Raw genomic sequence first — 25,554 nt, forward strand, 5'->3', positions numbered from 1 at the left:
CTTAAGGATTCTGGGTCACACCGCCATGACAACTTCTCCCAGCAACAACTTGTCTATGTGGAATTTGTCACATAGACATGTTTGACTCCTTGATTTTCCAACACCCTCCCTCCGTTATCTATACTTTTACACAATCCCCTTTCTATAGTACCCAAGGTAGTAATTATGCCACCTGTCTTAGCCCACACAGTACTACCGTACCCATTTTGTGCCCTCTGTAGGCCCCACACAGCAAATGCGTGTCTGTCACGCCTGATTCACATGGGAGAAACATGGCCTGATATCGCGATTGGCAACGTGCGTTTTTCACGCAGATACAAGACGTTTTTAATTTCAATGGGAAACATCACATCGCACTCACATGGCACCCATTTGCCCTCTCTAAAAAATAATGAGTCCCCATGTGTCTCATTAACAATGCCCATGTTTCTCTTCTAATTAACAAGTTAATTGCTCCCCCCCCCAGCACCTGGCCAGGTTTGCTGACACTGGGCCAGTATAAAGTCGGCCATGAAAAAGTAGGCCAGCATTAAAATCATGACAGCTGCCTAAACGAAAATCTCTTTGTTGCCCATAGCAACCAATCATCACACAGCTTCCATTTTACCTCAGCAGTATAAGAAATAGTGACCAATCACAGTGCAGTTTTCATTTTAGCTCAGCAATATAAGAAATTAAAGCTGTGCTGTGATTGGTTACCATACCTTATACTGTGTAGGTAAAATGAAAGCTGCGCTGTGATTGGTTGCTATGGGCAACAGAGACAATTTTTTTTTGTGGACAAAATTTTTGACAAATCTCATCCACATGGTTGGCCAAGCCTGAGATTAGCGACCGCAGGCAAATTTGCCGCAGCGAAATTCCGCACAGAATTACTGCGGCAAATCCGCCCTGTGTGAACCCAGCCTAACTGCTCTCCTGGAATTCTCTTGACAGTGGAAGTCAGGTGATCGGTGCCTGTCATTCAGAGGCTGTAGCATCACTGCGCATTCTCTTGACATCAGCAATCACATCCTGAGCGCCTTGATGCCAGGAGTTCCATATGGTAAAACTGCGACAGTGGTCACCTGTCTTCCACTGTCAACAGAGACCAGAACAACAGCGGGGTTCATTGAATTCATGAATGCCTAAGTGCTGCCTGTAATTGGCTAAGCGCTGTGACCAATCACAGGCAGCGCTCAGCTGTCATTCAATGGCTGATCACTGCCTGTGATTGGCTGAGCACTCAGCCAATGAGACCAGCGCTTTCTGGAGGCGGGGATTTTTCAATCCCTGGCCTCCAGAACACAGAAGATGACTGCCGTGCTGGAGAAAAGAGACGGACGTCTTTTCTAGGTGAGTGTAATTTTTTTTAAACTTTTTTTTTACAGCTGGGGATGATTTTCAGGGAAGGGCTTGTATTTCAAGCCTTTCCCAGAAAATCATTGCTGCAGGGGTTGCCTGCAGCCTGCTGCTTTCAAAGGGGCTGCAGCAGTGCCGACCCCATTGAAAACAATGGGATATCATCACGGACGTCTACCACAGCTGTGACAGCCGTGGCAGAGGATTCCTTCATCCCTGTAATCCCCGCTGGGATGAAAGAATCCTCTGCTATAGCTGTCACAGTTGGGGCAGTCTGCGATTGTCATCCTTATGTTTTCAATGGGGCTGGCGCTGCTGCCGCCGGCCCCGTTGAAAACACTGAGTGATATCGCAGATTTTTTTCTCCGCACTGCGAGGCTTGAGAGTAAAAATCGTAAATGAGTATGAAACCATTGAAAATCATTGGTTTCATAATGATCGTTCTCGCATCGCAGGAAAAAATATCGCTAGTGGGTAGGCACACTAAGTTGGTACCTAAAGAGGATGGTAGCCTATATATTTTCTGCAGTTAATGTTTCTTGGCTGCTTTGTTGCCTCAGCTCTATTAGGGCAGAGCTGGGATCTGTATAGTATATCTACAGTGTCTACAGGAGTATCCGGTAGTCTGAGACACACCTCTTTCTCATCATTGGTTCAGAGAGACACACTCTCTGCCTCCTCATTGATTCAGGCTGCTGCTCTTTCCTCCTCATGTAGCTCTGCCTTCTCTGATTGGCTGCTGTGTATAAACACAAGTCAAACTATTTAAAGCTCAGCAGGAAGTCAGTGTATGCAGAGCTGATATCTACTACAACAAGGACAGAATAATGGTAAACAGGGGCGTAACTATAGAGGGTGCAGGGGATGCGGTTGCACCCGGGCCCAGGAGCCCTAGGGGGCCCATAAGGCCTCTTTTCTCCATATAGGGAGCCCAGTACTATGAATAAAGCATTATAATTGGCGGCCCTGTTACAGGTTTTGCATTGGGGCCCAGAAGCTTCAAGTTATGCCTCTGTGCAGCATGGTGTAGGTATGGGTACGGGTACAGATACAGATAGAGGGGGGGGGGGGGGGGGGCCCTGAGCCTTTAATTACGCCCCTGATGGTAAAGTATAAATTACTAAACCACCGGTGAGAAGAAGATATCAGGCTGAAACTAGCCACAGAGCTACAGTTTGATACAATGTATCAGTATAGACAAGAGCATTCTGCATTGCATACTGTGTGACAAATTCAGTTCTGCTACATCCGTGAGTCTGGGTTTAGCAGGTAACCTTGTTAATATTTCTGATAACCCAGGCAGCAGCATCTGTCATGATGATAAGTGATGGAAATGATTGTGCCACCTCTTCTCATGTAGCTTCCAGCAGGCGGCATAGGTCTGGGTACTGCCTTGTAATGCCACCAGGTGCCAGCAGTCACACCTCCTTGGTCTGGAGGAGGGAGCATAGAAAGCTTAGTCCATGGTTAAGACACGAGGTTGTCATATTTCCTTTCTAACCCTGGGGGCACACTGTGAGATCCAGAGGGAAATGTTAAACAGGATTTACTGGTTTCACACGCTCGCTGCTAGACTATAAGCCATCATTGCATTACCATAACGTCTGCTGCAAGCCACAGTGCACACAGCAGCACACAGCAGCAGCCAGGGGCTCACAGATGCCAGCGACGGACTGGGGATTTACGCTCTGGTATCCGGTGATCCATCGCTCAGGACGCAGGCAGGACACAGCTCTGGTAAGGCGATGAGCACGGAGTGGGTGGTAGACTATGGGCATTGTGTTGGTTGCAGACCGAGGAGGCACAAAGCACCCTGTGCATCCCCGAAAACTTTATTACAGCCCTTGCTTCGGGTTGGCAATGCTAATTTTCTACTAGGCTACGATAACTCCTAACGCCACGGATCGATACCCATTGGGGCATTGTTTTAAATGCCCAATTACACCGTTGATCTGTGCGTCAAAGTGGGGCAACACCTCTTGACAGTTCCTTCGCAAGCAACGCTTTTTCGGAGCATTACTTGTGAAAATTGTCACCAAACATGTCGTCATCTGTTTCCAAATACAGGGCACTTTGCACCCGCCAATTTTTCTGCCGTATTCTGGATACTTGTGCGTTACGGGAGATAATTAGCCAACGAGTCTCTAAACGCAGCCGGATCTGGTGACAAAGGGGAAAAGTGGCGGAGGTCTTGCGTGCAGGGGGTTAACATGATAATAGTGGTAATTGCTGTTTGGAATACTAATTGTCTGTTACGGAAGGGAGAGCATATGATTGTGCATCCAGGGATCGTGTCTGTGCTTGTGCGATGATCAGGTCAGAACATCGCCCCTGGCTGGAGGAGGGAGCAGTCTGTTCTCAGCAGGCTGCAGAGCTGCCAGAAAGGTCACTTTAGGTTGGGCAGATGAATATTTTAGTGTTCCTGACATACCTGAGGGTTAACTGCTACACGTCTACCTCTTCCAGCCACAGGGATGGAGGTGACAGATGGGGAGCCTGCAGATATTCCCATATAGATCTCTTCTATAGGCACCCGGGATGCTCACATTAATACATTCGACTCACTGGTGGCGGGGGGATTGCACAATTAAAACTTGGGGGCGGGGGGCAAAATACTACTTTTTAATTGCTACGATGATTCCAACAACTCGTACGTTTCCTCCTACGCCAGGGGTTTGGTAACATAGGGATTATCTTCAATCACTTAAGATGGTTTATTTAGAAAAAGGCATTATTTTTTCATTTCCAGGCACGTTTTTGTGGTTTTTTGGCTACTTTTTAATTCTTAGGAAAGAGATGACAATTTTTGCTTTTTGAGGTCTTTTTTGTCCTTTTCAGGGCTCTGTCACAGGACCGTGTTTGCGCACGCAAAATCTGCGCACACTAAACACAGAGAATAGAACCCATTGATTTCAATGGGTTTGTTCTCATAAATGCGCTTTTTTGCGCGTTTTGTGGGTGCAAAAAATTGGTCCTTTTTAGAGATGAGCGAGCATACTCGCTAAGGACAATTGCTCGAGCGAGTATTGTCCTTAGCGAGTACCTGCCCGCTCGGAAGAAAAGGTTCAGGTGCCGGCGCGGGTGAGCGGTGAGTTGCGGAAGTGAGCAGGGGAGAGTGGGGGGGAGAGAGGGAGAGATCTCCCCACTGTTCCCCCCTGCTCTCCCCCGCCGCTCCCTGCCCCCCGCCGGCACCCGAATCTTTGCACCCGAGCGGGCAGGTACTCGCTAAGGACAATACTCGCTCGAGCAATTGTCCTTAGCGAGTATACTCGCTCATCTCTAGTCCTTTTCTATTTCCTCGTGTTTTGTGCAGCAAGAGTCCCATAGAAGTCAATGTGAGGTCTGAAAATGCGCAAGGGGAAGAATGTGACACTGCGCAAAATGCGGGGAAAAGAACACATTTTGACCTTATTAGGCTTTAATTTACCTTGCGTGCGCAAAAAATTACAGTACTATGCTAGACATGTGCACAACACGGAGATTATGTACCTCTTCAAACCTCGTTCATGCTCAAATACACTGCGCTGTGCGGAGCGTTTTTGCGCATATACTCAGGTGACCCTAAGACCGCTCTTGCACAGGTGTTAGCAAAACGCTGTGTTTGAAATCGCTGCGTTTTACCGTGATTTTGAACAGCGTTTTCAAACGCATTGTACAGCGTTTTTTAATGCATGGTGTCATTGTGAAGGATGATGAGGTGCGTTAAAGAGGGCTAAAAGGCACAAAAATAGAGCAGACAGCGCTCGCAAATCACGTCATTAGAACGCTAGTCTGCGAGGCCCCATTGAAATTAATGGAGGCGTTTAGCGTGGCGTTTGAAATGCTGCGCTGAACGCTGTAAAAAGCAGGCTGCGTGAGAGCGGCGTTAGAGCTATTAGGGTTGTTATTAGAGATGAGCGAACGTACTCGGTAAGGCCGATTTCGCAATCGAGCACCGCGATTTTCGAGTACTTCACTACTCGGGTGAAAAGTACTCGGGGGCGCTGTGGGTGAGCGGGGGGTTGCAGAGGGGAGTGGGGGGGAGAGGGAGAGAGAGAGAGCGCCCACTTGTTCCGCGCTGCTACCCCCCGCTCCACCACGCCACGCCACGCCCCGCCCCCCGAATCTGTTCACCCGAGTAGTGAAGTACTCGAAAATCGCGGTGCCCGATTGCGAAATCGGCCTTACCGAGTACGTTCGCTCATCTCTAGTTGTTATGTATAAACACAGGTGAGTGCGATGTAGGTCACTGAGAAGCTGACCATTTTACTTTGATTTCACTACAATTTGTGTGTATGATGCGCCATTTGCATCACATTTGCATCCGTTTTTCACGAATATAAAGAAAAATCGTCTGCGGTTTTAATAGTATAATGCTTTTAAAACGGTTTACACTCACATGCAACTTACAAGGCATACAAATGCAATCCGTTTTTGGAGCGTCGCATAGAACAAGAATTGCCAAAAATAGGAGATTCAGCGACTTTTCAAACTTGGGCTGTGGCAATCGCATCTGCACGCAAGTGCAATGCAATTTTTTTTTGGTCCCATAAAAATAATTGGCGATATCACCCAAAAAATAGGACATGCTGCGTTTTTTCTATTCTGCGAGAAAAGCACCCAATGCAAATAATGGGTCTTCTTCAAGTGCCATTTCTGTGCATCTCGTAACACACAGAAATCACGCATGAAAGTTACACCTTTTAATCACACAAAGTGACTTTTAATGTCTTCATATTATGGCACATTATGGTTTTCTGGCCAGCGCTAGGTGTACAAATAGGATTAATGAGGCTTTTAGTGCTTTACTACATTTACCACTTTACTTTTTATGTTTTTGTGGTTTGTCAGCTTTTGTTTAACAATGAGTCTGCTCAGAACTGCCCATATATATATATATATATATGAACGCTCTTGTTTAAGTTGCATATTAGGCTGGGTTCGCACAGGGCGGATTTGCCGCAGAAATTCCATGCGGAATTTCACCATGGCAAATCTGCATGGGACCGCTAATCCCTGGATTAGCCAGCCATGTGGACGAGATTTCTCAGAAATCTGGTCCACACGGGACGGCAAATCCGCTGTGGCTAAGCCGACCGTAGCATGTCTATTTTCTTTTTCCACTGCCGCCGCGTTCTCCTCTATGAGAGCTCTGGCCGCAGCGGAAGAGTGAGCGGCCGGGCCGCTTCAAACCCGCCGCGGCGTTTCTCCTGGTGGAAATGTCGCGGTTTTTCGCTGTGGCCAAACCGCGACATTTCCGTCTGGAATCCGCCCAGTGTGACCGTGGCCTTAGGGTTGATCTCTTCTAGGGCTGAAGTAAATAAAGCGATCTTGAAATAGTTGATATAGCATGTAACTATTTATTTGCTAAGAGGATATAAGATACAAAAGAGACTATGCAACATCATCATCCAGTTCTAAAATAAGAAGCTACATGGACTGTGACATCACTGTACTGCTTTGTGACATCACTGTACTGCTTTGTGACATCAACTAGTCACACACATCCAAGACAAGATACATAGTCTGTGTGACATTACCACACTCCTCTGTGATATCATGTAATCACATATACTATATTGCAACATAGACTGTGTGATATCAGTACACCTAAGTGACATCATCACTCAATCACAGACTATAATGGCAACACTGTCTGTCAAACATTATTGTACTCCAATCATCATCGTCCAATCACACACACAGTATAATACTACATAGACGGTGTGACATGATTGTATTCATTTGTGATATCATCATGCATTCACCCACAATGACAAGGCATATAGACTGTGTGACATCACTGTACTCCTTTGTGATGTTATCATCCAATTATGCACACTATACCACTACATAGGCTACGTGACATCACTGTTCTGTGTGACATCATCATCATCGGCTATGTTTACTGGAAGCTTATAACTCGGCTGCCAATTGCCCTTACAGCCTGCCTAGCAGTATATATTTAGTTCATTTATGGACTCAGTAAGGATTTAGTTCAGCCACCTATTCCTTAATTTTAAAGTGTCTGTCTGTTTTGAGTGCATTCATGTCAATAAAGTATATAATGTTAGATTATTCTCTTTTGGGAGGGTATAACCATTAGGCTAATTTTTTGCCTTTGGCAATTTGGGGGAAATAGTGCAGTGTAGTGCTACATAGACAGTGTGACATCATCATCCAGTCATACACTGCTACTGTACATCCTATAGAATGACATCACGATGCGATTACAGACTAACAAGCCCAAAGCAGATTAGACACTAACGGTAGAATTGTTCTATAACTAAAGACAGACTCTTATGTATATCACATCCACAAGTAACTCTTCAGTAACACCTAATCTACTTGAAACGTTTCACACTTTAACCCTTTCCAATCCAATTTCTATCCTGGTTTTCCTAGGGGGCTTACTCTTTTCCTGCTGTTATAAAATGGCGCTATCTGCTGGCTAATGCCAGTACTGCATGAGGTGACACGTTGGATAGGCTCCAACAGCAGAGAGGCTGGCAATATACAGTAAGAGAACCCTGACGGATGTCCTCCAATATCGGAGCTGTACAGCCTTAAATCCTAATGTCTTCAGACGTCAGACAGTGGATTGGAAAGGGTTAAATCCACATTAAACTAAATGAATTTTGCAATTACTGAATGAATTCAAGAACGGAGTAAGTTATCATTATTATATTGCTCAATGTCCCCTTTGTTTCTTCTTCCCTTTATTGGCACCTCATTTCTCACTCACCTGCACACCCGGTTTCTAATTTCTTCTATCACTCCCATAGATCCTCCCCCGAGGCTCCTGCAGCACCTCCAATATCTGCTAACCTGATAGCTTCACTAATGGGCATATGGATAGATAAATGATTGATCAGCCAGGGATAACAAGAGCAGCACACCTTGAGTCCACCTCAGTGAATTGGGTGGTGGCGCACATGTGTGATCGCTATTCCATTCGTTGGCTTTGGAGATAGTTGAGCGCAGAGCTCAGTTGTCTCCAGCACCCCTACAGAAGTGAATGGAGTGGTGGTCAGACATGCGCACCAATTCACCGCTCTTGTGATCTCTGGGGGTCCCAGTGGTCTTGTGGATAGATTATAAATGATTTTGGTGAGATAACCCCTTTAGGATAATTTCCTATTAGCTCTGCAGCATAGCATCCAATTTAGGGCTCCTTGACATGGGCATATTTGCGCACCCATTGGTTTTAGTGGTTTGTTCGCATTACCTGTTTTTACCCGTACACTTTTCGTGCTCGCAAAAAAATAAAACATACTCCATTTTATGCACCAAATTGCCCAATAGAAGTCTATGGGGGTTGCGCAAATGTGCAAGGGGATGTGCGAAATGCAGTGCAAAATCATGGGGAAAAGAAGACATCTGGACCTCATTAGGCTAAATAGTCTTTTAAATCAGGGTGGCAAGGGTGTCACATGTGCATACGAATAAGCCCCCAAAAAGTACAGTACAGCACGCCAATACGTGCGCAAATCAACCTCTTTCGTAGTAATACGTTATGCTGAAGCATACACATTTGCGCATACTCTCGTGCAGATTGTACTGTCCCTCCACAATGAAAATCTGCAGAAGATTTGTTAAAATGTCGTCTACTTTGCCGCTATTATTTTCCGCTATGGATCCCCCATGTACAAATCTGTACAGAACATTTGCAGCATTTCCAATATGTGTTCCGTTCCTGATATTCCATTACTGTATCTTAGCTGCCGGGAGATTGTACAAGTCAGATAACCTTCATCCTCGCAATGAACGGACGCATTACGCAGCGGGTTACATAACTGCGCGCCCATAAACCTGCTATACCACAAGCAAACACATTCACCAGCCAAATGTTGTCTCTCTGTTTATATGCAAAATAGATCAATCCAATCTCCCGCTTCCTTCTGTGCACCTCGCAGCGCTGTCCTTCTCTTCTATAGGTACGCGGAGCCTATAGAGTCTTGCTGAGACTTCCAGAACCCGTATATAGGCCAATGTTAATGAGCTCAGCAAGCAGCAGAGACACCGTTGGCTTTAGGTGATGGCAGGCTCCCCGCTCGTTGCCTGCAGCTATTTCCTAGGTCTTTAACTGTCACAGACGTAGAACCATATGTTATACAGATCTGCAGCTACAGGAAAGAACAAGCACATGTTTTATATAGGATCCCCGAGGTGCCGGGATCTCAGCTGCACATATCCATCTACTTATATGTATATATAAGTATGCAATCACTGCGCACTCCATCATCCTCTCCAGATGTTCACCCTAATGTGACTCCTTACACGGCAGTACCGGGCTCCATAAATGTATAATGCAGATGTACTGACCGAACGGGATGCGTGGGTGTAGCCGGAGGCTGGGGGGGGTAGTCAGGCATGTGCCAGCGGGTGGCTAACAAATCAGTCTGTGTCTAGTATTAGTCAGTAGAGAGCCCTGACAAATGGTAGGTAATATGTTATAGTGGTGAAGCCATTCACATGCATAGGCACGATTTTTCCATCTACGTTCACATTTGATGTCCGGAAGCTCCATGCAGATTCACTGTGAAATCCTGGGTGAAATGGCGCAGCATGCAGTGCTACTTTATCCGGTGTGCCGGTTTGCTGTTGCTTGGCTCTTAGGATGGACAACAGAACAACCTAGCGTTGGTGTGAACCCAGCCTTATAGGGAAACTGTATCCTACTAAGCTTATGGGGTAAAAGCAGGTGACCCGCTAAGAAATGTGTTATACTTACCTCCCTGGTCGTTCTGCCGGTGTCAGCACTGAAAGCGGGTGCTAAGTAGTCCGCCCATTGTAAAAGGACTATGGGAGCAGTGGCTTCCAGCACTCACACCAGGGGAACGATGGGGGAGGTAAGTATAACAAATCCCCGAACTCAGTGGGTCACCTACTTTTAGCCCATAAGCTTAGCTTATAGGACTAAAAGTAGGTGACAGAGTCTCTTTAACTGGTGACACCACTGGAGCTGTTATGCTTCTTCTGGCAGCCTATATCAATAGTGACCTCCTTGTCCAGTCACTCTAAGGCCTGCAGGTCAAATCTGGCCCACCGCCTCATTTAATGTGGCCAGCCGGCCCAGGAGCATTCTACTCACATAGCCTGCAGGTCCGATCCAGCAGCGGCAGTGCAATTTGACCACTGAGCTCTCCCCCCGGCATCTGTGTGTGCTGACCTGTACGCGGTGCAGACACACCGACCCCTGGATCGGGCATGCAGGCTATGTGAGTAGAATGCCTGTAGGGATGCTGCCCAGCCCGAGGCCAGTAGGGAGGTCGTTATTACTACTGGGAATACTATGGGGTCACTTATTACTACTGGGGCCGATATAGGGGACAATATGGGGTTACTATTACTACTGGTAGATGAAATCCCACTGTTTTCGGCCTCATGATGGAACCTGGGAACGGAGGTGGAAACTAGATGTTTGATGACTTGGATATGTTCTTCTATTCTTCCCCCTGACTGGTACTTTTCAGTAATCTTGTCGTACTTTGTTTAAGCGCCTTTTACGTGGGGTGATGATCGAGTGAACCATAGCATTTCGAAATGAAGATACCCAATGATGAAACAACAATGAAAAATAATTAAATGAACCCATTCAAATAATGATGATGATCTTGGAACTCGTGGCCTGTGTGCATATAGCCTGTCAGCCTGTGTAAAGCTGCACCCAATCAGCTGACAAATGAGTGAATGCTCATCGATCAGCGGATCGCATCCTTTGTGCAGCCAAAAAATGATCGTTGTTGGCCGCACATCTCCCCACGTGAATGGGGACTGTGCTGCTAACAGTGATGATTCTATATGTGGGATGAATTATCGTATCAACTGTCGTTGGTTCCCCAGTAGACTCTGATCCGTCTGTGTAAGGGCAAAAACACATGGGCACCGCTGCGGAGTGAAGTTGCGCATGAACTGGGTTTCAGCTTTAGTCCAATGTACATGGACACCCAAGAAGTGTTCTTCTATCCATCTCCTGACTGTAATGGTATATCCTGTATACTCCGATGCTGGTTGTTCCTCAAGGCTCATCACTATTTCTTTATGAACTTCCTGCCATTTGTATGCAGAAGCTTTCCTGTAACCTCCCGTCATGGAGGGTCTGAGTGATTCAAGACTCCATAGTGGTGAAAGGGTTTATTTTCCGGACATACAGTGTTGCTTGGCTCTTGTCCCACTCGATGTGTGTGCATTTCTCACACACATACAGTACACAGACTAAACCCCCACTAATCCCTCTGAGAAGACCGTCTGGCAATAAGAAGACCCATTCTTCTGAGGGCTCCTGCAAAGCTGGCCTCAATTTCTGGATGCCGCTGCCAATACATCTGACTCACCCCCATGGAATCCTACCTTAGGTTTTTAATTCCCCTAGAAGGAGAACTTGTATAAGAAATGTAAAATACACATAAAGCATCCATTCGGATACAGAACGACTGTCCATTTGAAGTGTTTGCTGAATTTCCAGTAGTCGTTTATCTTCATCTGTATACAACAATTACTGTAATCGCTTCTTTGTATAAGACTAGATAAGCACGGTTGCTTTCATCCAGAAGTAGCGCCACTCTTACTTATGGGCTGTGCGTGGTATTGCAGCTCAGTCCCATTCGAGTGACCAAAGTCGACTCATATGTGTGGTACTCTTTATAGCCTACAGGTGGCACTGTTTGCTGTGTTGTATAGGTTTTCATGAAATGACTTGATTGATCAAGAAGGCACAAATTAATTACTAATACTCCAAAACGTTGCAATAAATGAAAGAAACACCTTTTTTGGACTACTCAGAGATTTCAACACGTCTCAGGTATATCTATGACATATCATAAGATCATTATGACTGGATATCCTTTCTAAAGAAGTTTAAAGGGGTTTTCAGGAAATGAAGAAATATAATTGGCTGGAAACATTGTAAAATTAAAAATAAGTCATACTCACCGCCTAAATGGGTCCCCCAGTCCCTGCCACTGGCCATACATTAAGGGTCTATCCTATAGATAGGGTACCAATATAATATGCTGGAAAACCCCTTTAACATATGTCTGTAGAGCGTCCATATGTCCTAACAGGGCTAACTAAATGTGGTTGTCTCTGCCAGACAGGCCCTTTAACAGTATGATTACATGGCAAAATTGGCAGAATTCCACCTGAAAAAGTCCACAGGTTTCTGCCATGTTTTTTGCTGCGGATTCAGCCCCGACAATGGGAAAAACATGCATGTTTCCACATCAAGAAATTCCGCCATGTAGGATTCCTGTAGTGGAGTTCGCTCTGGTGCCCAGCTGGTGACCCCAGCGTACCTCTCCACCATCTTCTCTTCTGCGGCTGATGTGCCAGCCGACACGCCGGCACCCATGCGCAGAACAGAGGATGCCGCTCCGTTGCTGTGGCGATGACGCGGCTGCCACGACCATTCCGCAAGGATGATTGCAGAATGGCCGTGGGACAGACGGCTTCCATTGACTTCAATGGACGCCGGCCGTGCGTAGCCCGATCAGAAGTGCAGCATGCTGCAATTTCTCCCCCGCGAGTGGAAAACTGCAGGCGATTTGCGCTTGTGTGCAGGAAATCGCGTATTGTCATAGCATGCTATGGGCTGGATTTGCTGCAGAATCCGGAGGCAGAATCCCATTTCGGATTTTGCAATGCAAATTCGCCCATGTGCAGGAGGCCTAAGGGTATTTTCACACATAGCGGATTTCATGCATCAAAATCCATTTCAAAATCTCCACCATTGGTATAGATTTTGATAGGACTGATGAGTACAAGGCTGCATGCATGGCAATGTGGCAGGCGATCTTAACACGTGATGACGCCATTAATGGCGCCTTCATACTGTCAATTGTCACAATGGACGCTCTCCATGGTCACATATCTTCCAGTCGTGCTGATCATGCTTCCGAGATTTTCCAGAAGGCAAAACAGACTCCGAAAGAAGCGGCCATTGTGATTGCCTCAAAGTACGCCGTCTAACTCATAACGCCAGGTCATGTAAATACAAAATCTTATCATACAGATTTCTAGGTATTGATCATTTCCCTTCATTGCCAACGTTCACTTGGCATTTTGCAAAACAAATCCGTAGATGGTTCCATATAAATATCATCTACGAATCCAGTTTTGTGATGTCACCTCCGCTGGTTCATCAATGACCCCATTGTTTCCTTACACTGATGGGGTGAACTGAATTACCGTCTTATATTGGTGAAATTGATCACGGAGGGAGAGATGCTGGAGCGGAGATTCTTCATTCAATAGCTAGCATTTACAGTCTGGCTTATTAAATAACAGTCATGTAATACTATCCCTCCCCGGATTAAGCTGCGTTCCTAGTCGAAGTCTTCAGACTCCCGGCTTCTGCAGCAGTGATTATACAATGAGGAAAGCCAGAGGACAACAGAGGAAACACATTATTAATAAAATAACATATGCTGATCCTTCACGGCAAAACGCTACCTGGCATGTAAATATAAGAGCGGCGGAAGTGTCTACCAGGGAGTAGAACATTGTTAAAGGGTTTCTGTTAGTACCGGCTCTCGGTGTGTGCGGGCCTTTAGGCAACAGAAGTCAAAGGGGGATATTTCTAAAAGTTTTTATGCCAATGTCTGGAGTAAAAAAGGTGCAAAATTTTATGCAAGTCTTGCTCTTGCTAATATTTGGCGACTTCTGCTCCTCCACACCACTTTCTTGACAAGGGATGGGGCTTCTTGGGAGGGGGCTACCCCAGATTTATGGCATAAATTATACCAGAGATCTACGCAATTTTACGAGCTGGTGGAGATTTCTGTGTAGATGCACAAAAAAGCCAAGCACATCACATGCCGGCGGAAATTATATTAAAAGCAGTGTTTAAAATGTTGGTCTTAATAAATTTTCCATACTGCATCTTTCTTGTGGATGGATTCACCCACCCTGTGGATGGCATACATTGGATTGGCCAGGACTTGGACAAGCTCCTTTGGTCTAGTCTAGATACATTTTTGAAACTCATAACTTGTGTGCCTTCTCCTTTGATGAAGCTCTAAGCAGCCAGGTACTATACCTAACTCTCATCCCAGCCATGGTACATGCTTAAAAAATAAAATAAATAAATCTTGTTATTTGTATAGCACCAACTTATTGCACAGTGCTTTCAGGTCTTTATATTTATTACCCCCCCTCAAGCTGGGTACTTATTTTACCAACCTCAGAGGGATAAGTCAACTACCTGAACCACGCAGGGATTGAACACACAACCCTCAGGACTGCATTTCTGCTGCCTTAACACTCTGCACCACTCAAGGCTCTACCCAGAGTGCCATAATTGGCTCAAGTCCATTGGCACATAGCATCTATCCTGGTTACTACCACAACCAGAAAGACTCTTTCCAGGAGTTGCCCCACCTAGACAACCGTATTGAAGAGATCCAGCTGGTACATGGAGACTTATAAGAAATGCTCCAAGGAAAAAAAAGCAAATTAGCTCTTCTCCAAAAGGAAGTAAACTATCTCATATCAATCAAGACAGAGACTCCATCAAAATGAAGAGCAACCCATCGATAGACAGTCTTTTCAGGGTTCTTGCTCCTCGTGAACACTGAGCAGGGTACAGGTTGTCTGGATCAGATGCCGTTGATACAGCGCTGGGGTTACTGGTTCTCAGTGAAGTCATCCATCTGGTATTTAGAGACTAAGGGCGAGCACCCACTGGCGTTTTTTTACCTGCGTTTTGCGTTTTGCGTTTTGCGTTTTTCCTGCACAGGCATAGAGATAACATGTGTTCCTGTCCACTGGCGTTTTTTTTGCATTGCGTTTGCGTTTTTAACATAGGAGCTGTCAGTTGCATATGTGTCCTTATTTTTCTCCATGGAAATTAATGGAAAAGCCGCGAAAACGCCGCGAAAAACGCCGCGGAAAACGGGCGGAAAAAACGCGGGGAACGCGGCGAAAACGCTGCGTTTTTTTCCCGCGGAAAACGCAAACGCCAGTGGGTGCTCGCCCTAAGGCCTCCCTCACACAGATGGTTTTTTCAGCGCTAAACAGTGTCAGAGGCTCCCATTGTTTTCAGTGGAGCATCTCATGCAGCCTCAGAGAGCTGCTCGATCATGGCCCTTTCCTATGCCGCAATTTTCTAGCAGAGTCTGCTCTATTTTGGGGTGTTTAGCGCTCCTCATCAATGATGAGGAGCGCTGAAAGCCGGTGTGGGCCGCAGCTGAAAACAAAAGTAAAACGTGGTGCTTTAAATCGCAGCGCTTTGCCACGTTCATGTGTGAGGGAGGCCTTAGGACCCAATTATCATTCAGTTTATCACTGGCTCATGCAAAATTGAACATTACTTGGTCAGTGTAAACACTGCCAGCGACTGAGCAATAAACTTGCTTGTCATTCAATTTAGGCTGGTATAAAAATCAGATGATGATTGGCCTGTGTGAACAGGCAGTCATTCATCTATGAACTACTGCCTGTTTACTGTTAATTTGGCTGGGGCAGCCAGAAGCAATCTCCAGCCCACTCCACCTCCATTCACTGAATATATATTGCTCCTATTTAAAAGCAGAAGAGCAATAATTGTTGGGACAGCTGTCAGCCGCCTAAGCGCCCAACAATCGTCCTATGTAAAAGGACCCTTACATGTAATGGAAAAATGGGAAAAAGTATATAAATTACCTTTCTTCCAGAGACCTAAATTAGCCAAACCAGAGATTCCTCCAAAAAGTCATAATGCAGGAGCCAAGATCCTATAAAGTGTGACGTCATCATATATGATGCATATGAAAATATCAATAGTTACTGTATAGGTGGTGGATCTAGATAAAGACTTTGTTCAAGGGCTTACGAGATCCCAGCTACATCTCTGCTTATAGGCCCTATAAATTTTGAAATTATTGATGATTACAGGGATGTACCTATGGGGAGCTGGCGGGACAGGGCCCCCAGGGGATGCCTAGCATGGAGGATGCCAACAAGCCACTCTGCCCTACCCACTGTGATACCATCATGTAAAGTCATTGATGGTTAGTCACTGGTTTTATGGATTTTGCTGCAGTGACTAGGACCTATAGATTTATAGCTACTTGTGAAATCACTTATGGTTAAGTGGTGGATAGAGCTACAGGGGAGACTATCATGTAAATAGGCCAGTTGTCCGGCATTAAAAAATTGCATATTTTGGCACATGCCAAACTTGCCCAAAAAATGTGCTACTATTTAGAGTTTTTGCATCACCCTCACCTGTTTAAAAAGAAAAAGTGGGTGGGGCTTAGTCATAAGGGGTGGGGTCACCGGAGGCCCATCAAATTTTTTAAAATTTACAGCAGAAGTTGGAGTAAATTATAGCGGTAACTTGCAAAAGATGATCGATGGTGTAGATTTCCTGTTGTGGCACACGTGCAACCAAAGATGCACCTAATTCATTGAGAAGCATACGCCTCTTTATAAATTAGATGCACGTGTCTCTGGGGCATTGTTTACTTAGATCAGCATATAAAATGATGGTCTGAGTAAGGGTCCCCATACACATTAGACTTTAGTTCACTAAACCCACCGAAAATGGTGGGACCTCCAAACTCATTTTTATGTATGGAGTGGCCCAGCTCTCTACTGACAGATGATATCAGAGGAACGACGGACTGGGGATGTTGAATTTCAACAGCCCATCCTTTTGTTCCCCATAAGATAAGCTGGCACCAGAGCTGTCTGGCTGCAGCTTACCTCCCTAAACACATAAAAGTTCGGTCAAGTTAAATGTTCGTGTGTATGGAGATACCTTTATGTTCAGTTGAGATCCAACCACTGGTACCCCACCGATCTCAAGGATCGGGACCTGGAAGCGGAGGCATGCCATTGCTCCACTCACTTCAATGACAAAGATTACTGAGTTCAAGCGCTTCAGCAATCTCTGGCGCTGCCATTGAGGTGAATTGAGCAGTGGCGTGCCTGTGCGACCAAGTCTTTTTCAATTCCTCCCATTCTGTATGTGCTTTTTATCATTTTTCTTGCCCAGATGTCGCCGCCCACTGTTCAAGCTTTTCTAGATCTTTTTGAATACTCTCCCTCTCTTTCCGTAGTGTTAGCTATCTCTCCTAGTTTTGTGTTGTCTGCAAATTTGATCAGTTTCCCATCAGTTCCCTCCTCCAGGTCATTTATAAAAATGTTGACTGGGCCTGGGACAGAGCCTTGTGGTACCCCACTTGATACATTCTTCCACTTGGATGTGCGGCCATTTATGACCACTCTGAGTACGATCACTCAGCCTGTTGATGGATTGGATCAGCACTTGTCTGTACACATTAATTCCGGCTCCTCCTCACTGAGGACACCGGTTATACTTCTTCTCTGAATGCGTTCCTGATCTAGTCGGCGACTCTTGTCTTGTTCTTCAGTTCAGATAAGTTGTTTGGTATTCATGTTATCTACGGTGCTTTAACATTTATCTCCTGACTGTTGTCACATCACATTTATTGTGTACTTATTTAACACCTACTCCAGACATATTCTTATTCTTTGTAGCCACCAGTATCCCATTTTCCGACTAGGGAAAGCCAGCATCGCTCCAGGTTCCTGATGTGGGGTTGCCCTCATCAGGGCGAGTGCTATGCTTTTCGGTAGGATTTCCCCACATCAGTAAGTTAGAGTCAGAATTCCCATTTCCCCCACTCTTTAGTTTTGTTATTAGTATATTGTATTCTCCACCTTAGTATATTGTGTGTATATCCGTCCCTCTTGAACAATAAATTACTTCTGATCCGGACGAGGTGTTTTGCATCAAGCTCGGACGTAACATCTGCTAATAGCTCCAGCATGGTCATCATAGATAGTGGTATGCGCAACCACTGATGACCAGTTGGTGGATACAGATATAGCCTTTGCCGAGGAGCTATCACTTTGCTCTATGTCATAGTACAAAACGGTACGAAAGAAAGTTAGAAATGAGAGAGTACACACCGTACAAATCCTACCAGGGGTTGCCTTGACTTTCTAAGACTTTGTAGTCTTGTGTTGCAATAATTTGTTGTGGAAATGCACGGCAAGCCAGCGAGATGTAATGAGGCTTGGTGTAAAGGAAGGTGAGGATGAGAGGGGAAGAGTGAAGCGAGGAGGGGTGAGCCGCACAATAGGCGAATGTAATGAGAGAGGGAGATATGGGAAGAAGGAGGCTGTGAGTCGGATGACTGCCTCCCAAGCCCTGCTCCTGTTTAATATTCCGCCTGCTCTCTTCATATTGTGCTTGGCTCCTGTGGGATTGGAACTCACGTCTTGAAACTGAAGCCAATTTTCTGTCTTAATCTCACAATGTTTTGACTGGAGGCAGATCCAGTTTTAGTCCGAGTGGAAACTACCAAAGCATCACTCTCTGCTTTTCATAAGGAGACGGATGGAGAGAACGGATCACTGGCTGCTCGGATGACATACAAGTGACCAAATGGAAAGAGAGAGGACGCTTAACTAAATCCAGTTATATCTCCGCACCGGGAAGAGAAGGGATTTCTGGGATTATATTCCGTGCTGGAATTTTTTTTTCTGAACACTTCCAACGATTTTACTTTACCTGCAGGAGGATCTCATTTATTATTTTACCTGGATATTGTAAGAGGTTAGTGCGCTGTAGGAGCTGAGATTAGCCAAATGCATGATGGGGGGGAGGTACTGCTGCTTTTTCGTTCAACTACTACTCTCAACATCTACTTGTTCGTCATTGGTTATTAGTAGTAGTGCTAAGAATATAATGAAGTCATCTTCTGTGGCGTAGTACAAAGTGGAGTGAAAATTGGGTTAAAAATGTAAAAGGCTAACTACAAGCAAGGCAGCTACAACTATAGTAGAGTAGTAATATATATATATATATATATATATATATATGTGTGTGTGTGTGCAGTTAAATTGTAGAAATGATAGTAGTCCTGCTTATAGAGTCAAGGGACAAGGGCTATAGTATGGGTATAACACGAAAAACTAACCCTGAAAGAAGAGCTAACAATCTAAAGCAATGGCCCCAACCTTCCGTTGTAAAACTATCACTTCTAGGAGATGTTGTTTTGCCGCAGCTAAAGAGCCAAACAGGCTGGAGAGCTCTGATCTATAGAATACTGCATGTACTTAGAAGGTGCTGTTGTATAAAGACTAGTCATTCTCACTGGGGAAGTAGTGGACATAGAATTAGTGAAGCTATCCCAATGTACAAGCAATGCTGGGAGTTGTAGTCTTGCAACATCTAAAGACCCTTAGGTTGAAGATCTCTGACCACTACAGTATACTGTATATATTTAGAAGGTAATGTTATACAAAGGTTAGTCATCCTCTTTGCTAGAGTAAATGGACAGGTACTACAGATGTAGCAAGGATATGTTATCAAAATACATAAGTAATGCTGGGAGTTGTAGTCTTGCAACAACATGAGTGCCACAGGTCGGAGAACTCTGATCCATAGTATATCTGATCCATAGTATATCTAATAAGAAAGTACTTTTGTAGAAAGTCTAGTCATCTCCATTGGTGATATAATGGACAAGTAATACAGATGTAGTAAAGTTATCAGAATACATAAGCAATGCTGAGAGTTGTAGTATTGCAACATCTGAAAAGCTACAGGTTGGAGAGCTTTGATCTATAGTATACTGTATATATATCTAGAAGGTACTGTTGTGGAAAGGCGAGTCATCCTCATTAGTAAGGTTAATAGAGAAGTAATACACATGTAGCAGAGCCTGTTATCAGGATACACCAGCAATGCTGGGAGTTGTAGTTTTGCAACAATTGAAGAGTTGCAGGTTGGAGACCTCTGATCCACAGTATATGTTGTATAAAGGCAAGTCATCCCATCAATGGAGAAGTGATACACATGTAGCAGAGCTTGTTATCACAATGCATAAGCAATGCTGAGACTTGTAGTTTTGCCACAACTGAAGTCACAGGTTGGAGGATGGTAATTCACAGAACTGTGTATGTAATTACAAGGTGCTGTTGTATAAAAGTTAGTTATCCCCATTGGAAAGGTGAAGGACACGTTATACCCATGCAGTAAAGTTTTCATAATACATAAGCAATGCTGGGATTTGTAGTTTTGTAACACAGGTTGGAGACCTCCGATATACATTATATGTAATAAGAAGCTATTCTTGTATCAAAGCTAGTCATCCCGTTTAGTAAAGTCAAGCAAGGCTAAGTTATCACACAGCACAAGCCATGCTGGGAGTTGTAGTTTTGCAGAAGCTAAAGAAACCCAGATTGGAGACATCTGATTTACAGTAGAGTATATGTGATAAGAAGGTACTGCTGTGTAAAGGCTTGTCATCTTCTTCAGTAGAGTCAATGGACATGTACTACAGATGTAACAAGGTAGAAATATCACAATGCACAAGCAATGCTGGGAGTTATGGTTTTGCAACTCCAAGCTACAGCATACTGTATGTAATGAGAAGGTAGTGTTGTATGAAACTAGTCATTGTCTTTGATAGAGTTGCTGGACATGTCCAACAGAGACTACAGGGCTGAAGGCCCATTTACACACAACGATTGTCGCTCAAAATTCGTTCAAACTTAGTCTTTTGAGCGATAATCATTGCGTGTATATGCTACTATCGTTTGCTTTTTGGCCAAATGATGATTTTTAGTTCAGCATAAAAACCATTGTTCGGCCGGCCAGCTGATAGCAGGGACTGCATGCTGTGATTCTCCATGGGAGCGTTCATAACATTGTGATCACAAACAATACTGGGAGTTGTAGTATTGGAATAGCAGTAGAGTTATATATAGGTGGGAGACCACTAAGCTGCATTCTGTGTAAGTTATCACAATGCACAAGCAATCCAGCTCTTAAGAGTTAAATGATACCTTCAGCTCTGTTAAGTCTATTGTTTTTCAGGCCATAGAGGCCACTGATGATCTCGTTTCTGGATGCCAGCTCTCTTCATACCTATGTATTATCTTATATTCACAGATTGCTGGCTATAAGAGATGACTGTGGTTCTGTCCATGAACAGATTCTGCAACCCCATTACCTCAGAAGGTCCATCAGAGATTGCAGAGTACAGGACTGTGTGGGAGACTGAGCACCAGAGCAAGCCAAGCAGCTCCACTGCCTCTCTCCATGCCCAGCACCAGGAATACAGATTATGTGACGCTTCTCCAGGTAGGTGTCTGCTACATTATTAGCACTATGATACCTAGGATAGCATGCTGGGAGTGATAGTCCAAGTGTATCCCCAAAGCATCAATGTGCCTGCAGCTTTGTCAGCGTAGCAGTGTCATTTTAGTGCATCACTGTCTGATCATTTATTTTCACCCTTGAAAGATAAACTTTCATGGATTGCATAGAAAGAAATCCCTTATTATAGTCCAGGTAGCGGTATACAGAGGATTCACCAATGAGTCGTCCATAAAAAGTTACTTAGTAAATAGAGCCGAGGAGGAATTCATCTACCCAGTTCTACAGTTTTTTCCTCAAATAAGTACTGTATATACAGCACAGGATACATGTACTGTATTCTGGCTGCTGAGGATGGTACTATGAAAGTACGTGCATTGCTTCTATTCAACATCTCCTTCTATCTATCTATCTATCTCATATCTATCTATCTTATATCTATTCATCTATCTATCTCATATCTGTTATCTATCATCTATCTATCTCATATCTATCTATCTATCTATCTCATATCTATCTATCCATCTCATATCTATCATCTATCTATCTCATATCTATCTATCTATTTATCTATCTCATATCTATCTATCTTATATCTATTCATCTATCTATCTCATATCTGTTATCTATCATCAATCTATCTATCTATCTATCTCATATCTATTCATCTATCTCATATCTATCTATCTATCTATCTCATATCTATCTATCTATCTATCTCATATCTATCTATCTTATATCTATTCATCTATCTATCTCATATCTGTTATCTATCATCTATCTATCTATCTATCTCATATCTATCATCTATCTATCTATCTATCTATCTATCTATCTCATATCTATCTATCTCATATCTATCCATCTCATATCTATTCATCTATCTCATATCTATCTATCTCATATCTATCTATCTATCATCTCATATCTATCTATCTATCTCATATCTATCTATCTCATATCTATCTATCTATCTCTCTCTCATATCCATCATCTATCTATCTCATATCTCTTCATCTATCTATCTCATATCTATCTATCTATCTATCTCATATCTATCTATCTATCTATCTATCTCATATCTATTCATCTATCTATCTAGCTCATATCTATCTTTATATCTCATATCTATCTATCTATCTCATATCTATCTATCTATCTATCTCATATCTATCATCTATCTATCGCATATCTATCTATCTATCTCATATCTATCTATCATATCTATCATCTATCTATCTATCTCATATCTATCAATCTGTCTCTCTCTCTCTCTCTCTCTCTCATATCTATCATCTATCTATCTATCTATCTATCTCATATCTATCTATCTCATATCTATTCATCTATCTATCTCATATCTATTCATCTATCTATCTCATATCTATCTATCTATCTATCTCTTATCTAGCTATCTCATATCTATCTATCCCATACCTATCTATCTATCTATCTATCTATCTATCTATCTATCTATCTATCTATCTATCTATCTATCTATCTATCTCCTATCTAGCTATCTCATATCTCTCTATCTCATATCTATTCATCTATCTATCTCATATCTATCTTTCTATCTCATATCTATCTATCTATCTATCTATCTCCTATCTATCTATCTATCTATCTCATATCTATCTTTCACATGTATTTCTCCATCTCTCATATCTGTTTATCTATCTATCTGTCTATATCCTATCTATCTCTCATATCTATCTATCTCTCTATCTATCTATTTTATATCTATTTTCCTCATTCCTCACATCCATCTATGATGTCACAAGAAACCAAGGTTACAGGTCCGTGCTACAGGAAAACATAGTAACATAAGCTGTAGATAAACAGCATTTCTATAGTCCTCCATCGTCTGCTGAGGGTAGATGTGAGGTTGGATGATGGTGTCTTTACCTCCTCTCAGACAGAAATCACATCCACTGTGGAACAAACAACAATGGGATGTAGGTGACATGAATGGCTGCCGTGTATTATATAACACTCCTATACCGCCATCACATTTTTCCAGTTTATTTCTTCAATAGAACAGACATATGACTGCATTCTAGACGTTTCTAACAATATTATGGTTAATTCTGACAAGATTTGATACGTTTAGATTTGCAATAACGAAATGTATACATTAATTTCCATATAAAGACAGCCTTTGTACTAGGTGTATTCGTGTACTAGGCTCATAGAGCTTTTCGCCTTGCAGTCGGTAAAACCAGATTTGACAACTTTTGAGAAGGGTCATCAGGAAGACACCAAAGAAAGAAACAAAATGCAGCACAATGCACAAAATTTTACCTTAAGCCTCCCCCATTTATATGTGACACACTCCAAACCCACAGCATTTGAATAACGAATAGCACATAAGACCCCTTCAGCAAAAATACTGAATATACACTATACACCAGACCCCCTAAATAAAAATATAGCCTTTTACACAGACCCCAGACCAGACCTCGCTTTGCACAGGCTTCATCCCTTTATACAGACACCACACCAGACCCCCATGTATACAAAGCACAGACAAGACCCCCTATATAGACACCCCAGAAATTCAGTTACTCACCTCTCCCTATTTCTGCACTTCCCTCTGGAGTCACTGCTGATACTATCTTGACACTTATGATTATGTTCACACATGCTACATCCACTTCACATTTTTCTCTATTTGAGCTGGAAATCCGCATGCAGAATTAGCCCAATCAATGCAGATTATCTGGCATAGAGTCTACTAGGAATCTGTTTCAAGAAGTAACATGCCACTACTTTATTGTTCACAACTATTGTTATCATTGTTCAAATGCATCTAAAGTAAAAAATGAAACAACTTTGCAAATAGTCTTGATTAAAAATCTCCAACTGTTTTATGTCTCCAGCTCCTATGCAGACTTATATGTCTCCATGGTTACAGACTACAAACAATCCCTGTGTAGTCTGATCCTGCAGTCATACTCCCTTCTATTTCCTACTTCTTACCAACACCTAAAGTTTGTTGTCAAGAAGTAGGCGATCAATGGAATGGAATATGACTCCAGGATCAGACTACACAGGGTTTCTTTGTAGTCTGTTACCATGGAGACATATAAGTCTGCATAGTAGCTGTAGACACAAAAAGGTAGAGATTTTTAATTTTGAGCAAAGTTACTTTATTTTTTATTTTATGTATAACAGCATTGGTTGCAAAGGTGGACATAGCTTTTACTGCTGGCAGAGCACACATCCTACAATGGTAGACACATTCCTTATAGAGAGTCTCCATGTGGGCAATGGTGTCATGAGACTTCATCCATACAACGTTCAGCAATTGGCATAGTATCAGTGCCATTTATCTTGGTGAGAGCTCTTCCCATTTATGGCCAGCTTTATTCCTGTACGTGGTCGCTAGGAGGCTTCAGGTTATTCTGTTCAAGAATCGCCTATTATTTCCATTGGAAGCCAAAAAAATCACATCACACTCACATGTAAATGCAATGTGTTTTCTCTATTTTTACCAATGGAACAACATGTTGTTTTCACAGGCGAAAAGCTAAAAAAATTTTCTCGGACTAACATTGCACTCGCCTGTGTAAATACAGCATTAGGGGGGCAAAAAAAATTCTTGATTTATGCTATACATGTCTGCTAGCTGCAACTCCCAACCCGGGAACCCCATACCTACATTCTACCTGATGAGGACACTGCTGCTGAAAGAATAGATGCAGAAACTGCTGGTGCCTCCCCTGGTAGAAACAGGGGTCAGATGACACCTTTCTCCAAATAACTGGGGGTTCCAGTGGTTGTTCCTGCACCTATCAGTCATTTATGGTATGTCTTTTTGAAAATGCCTTTAAAAGGGTTGTACTGGATCACAAGTCATCCCCTATCCCTGCAGAGGGGGACACAGGACCCCAGTTCTTGGGAAAAGTGGGGTCTCAGCAGTTAGACCCCTACCGATTAGCAGGATATCTCCTATCCTGTAGACCCCACTTTTCCCAAGAACAGGGGTCCTGTCCCCCCCTCTACCTGTCACTTTAAGGTCACTTGACCCCCCACAGTGATTCTGAATGAATGCAGCATTGCGTGAGCATGTGCAGACTCTACTCATTTCAATGGGGTGACAGAAATACCTG

General features: G+C 43.5%; 1 protein-coding gene across 2 annotated transcripts in view; it reads left to right on the forward strand.

Annotated features, from left to right (window-relative positions):
• Nucleotides 1–2,836: 2,836 nt before the first annotated feature.
• Nucleotides 2,837–25,554, forward strand: part of SERTAD4 (SERTA domain containing 4) — a 42,935-nt gene continuing 20,217 nt past the window's right edge. The window contains exons 1-3 of one of the 2 annotated variants that reach the window (XM_066595596.1): nt 2,837–3,078; nt 18,664–18,889; nt 21,233–21,424. In XM_066595596.1, coding sequence (XP_066451693.1) covers nt 21,250–21,424 — 175 coding nt within the window. In that variant the 5' untranslated portion in view covers nt 2,837–3,078; nt 18,664–18,889; nt 21,233–21,249. The remainder of the gene's footprint in view (nt 3,079–18,663; nt 18,890–21,232; nt 21,425–25,554) is intronic. The other variant, XM_066595595.1, reaches the window with a different exon arrangement.

Source organism: Eleutherodactylus coqui, chromosome 3 (assembly GCF_035609145.1).
Source record: "Eleutherodactylus coqui strain aEleCoq1 chromosome 3, aEleCoq1.hap1, whole genome shotgun sequence".
Lineage (NCBI taxonomy): Eukaryota > Metazoa > Chordata > Amphibia > Anura > Eleutherodactylidae > Eleutherodactylus > Eleutherodactylus coqui.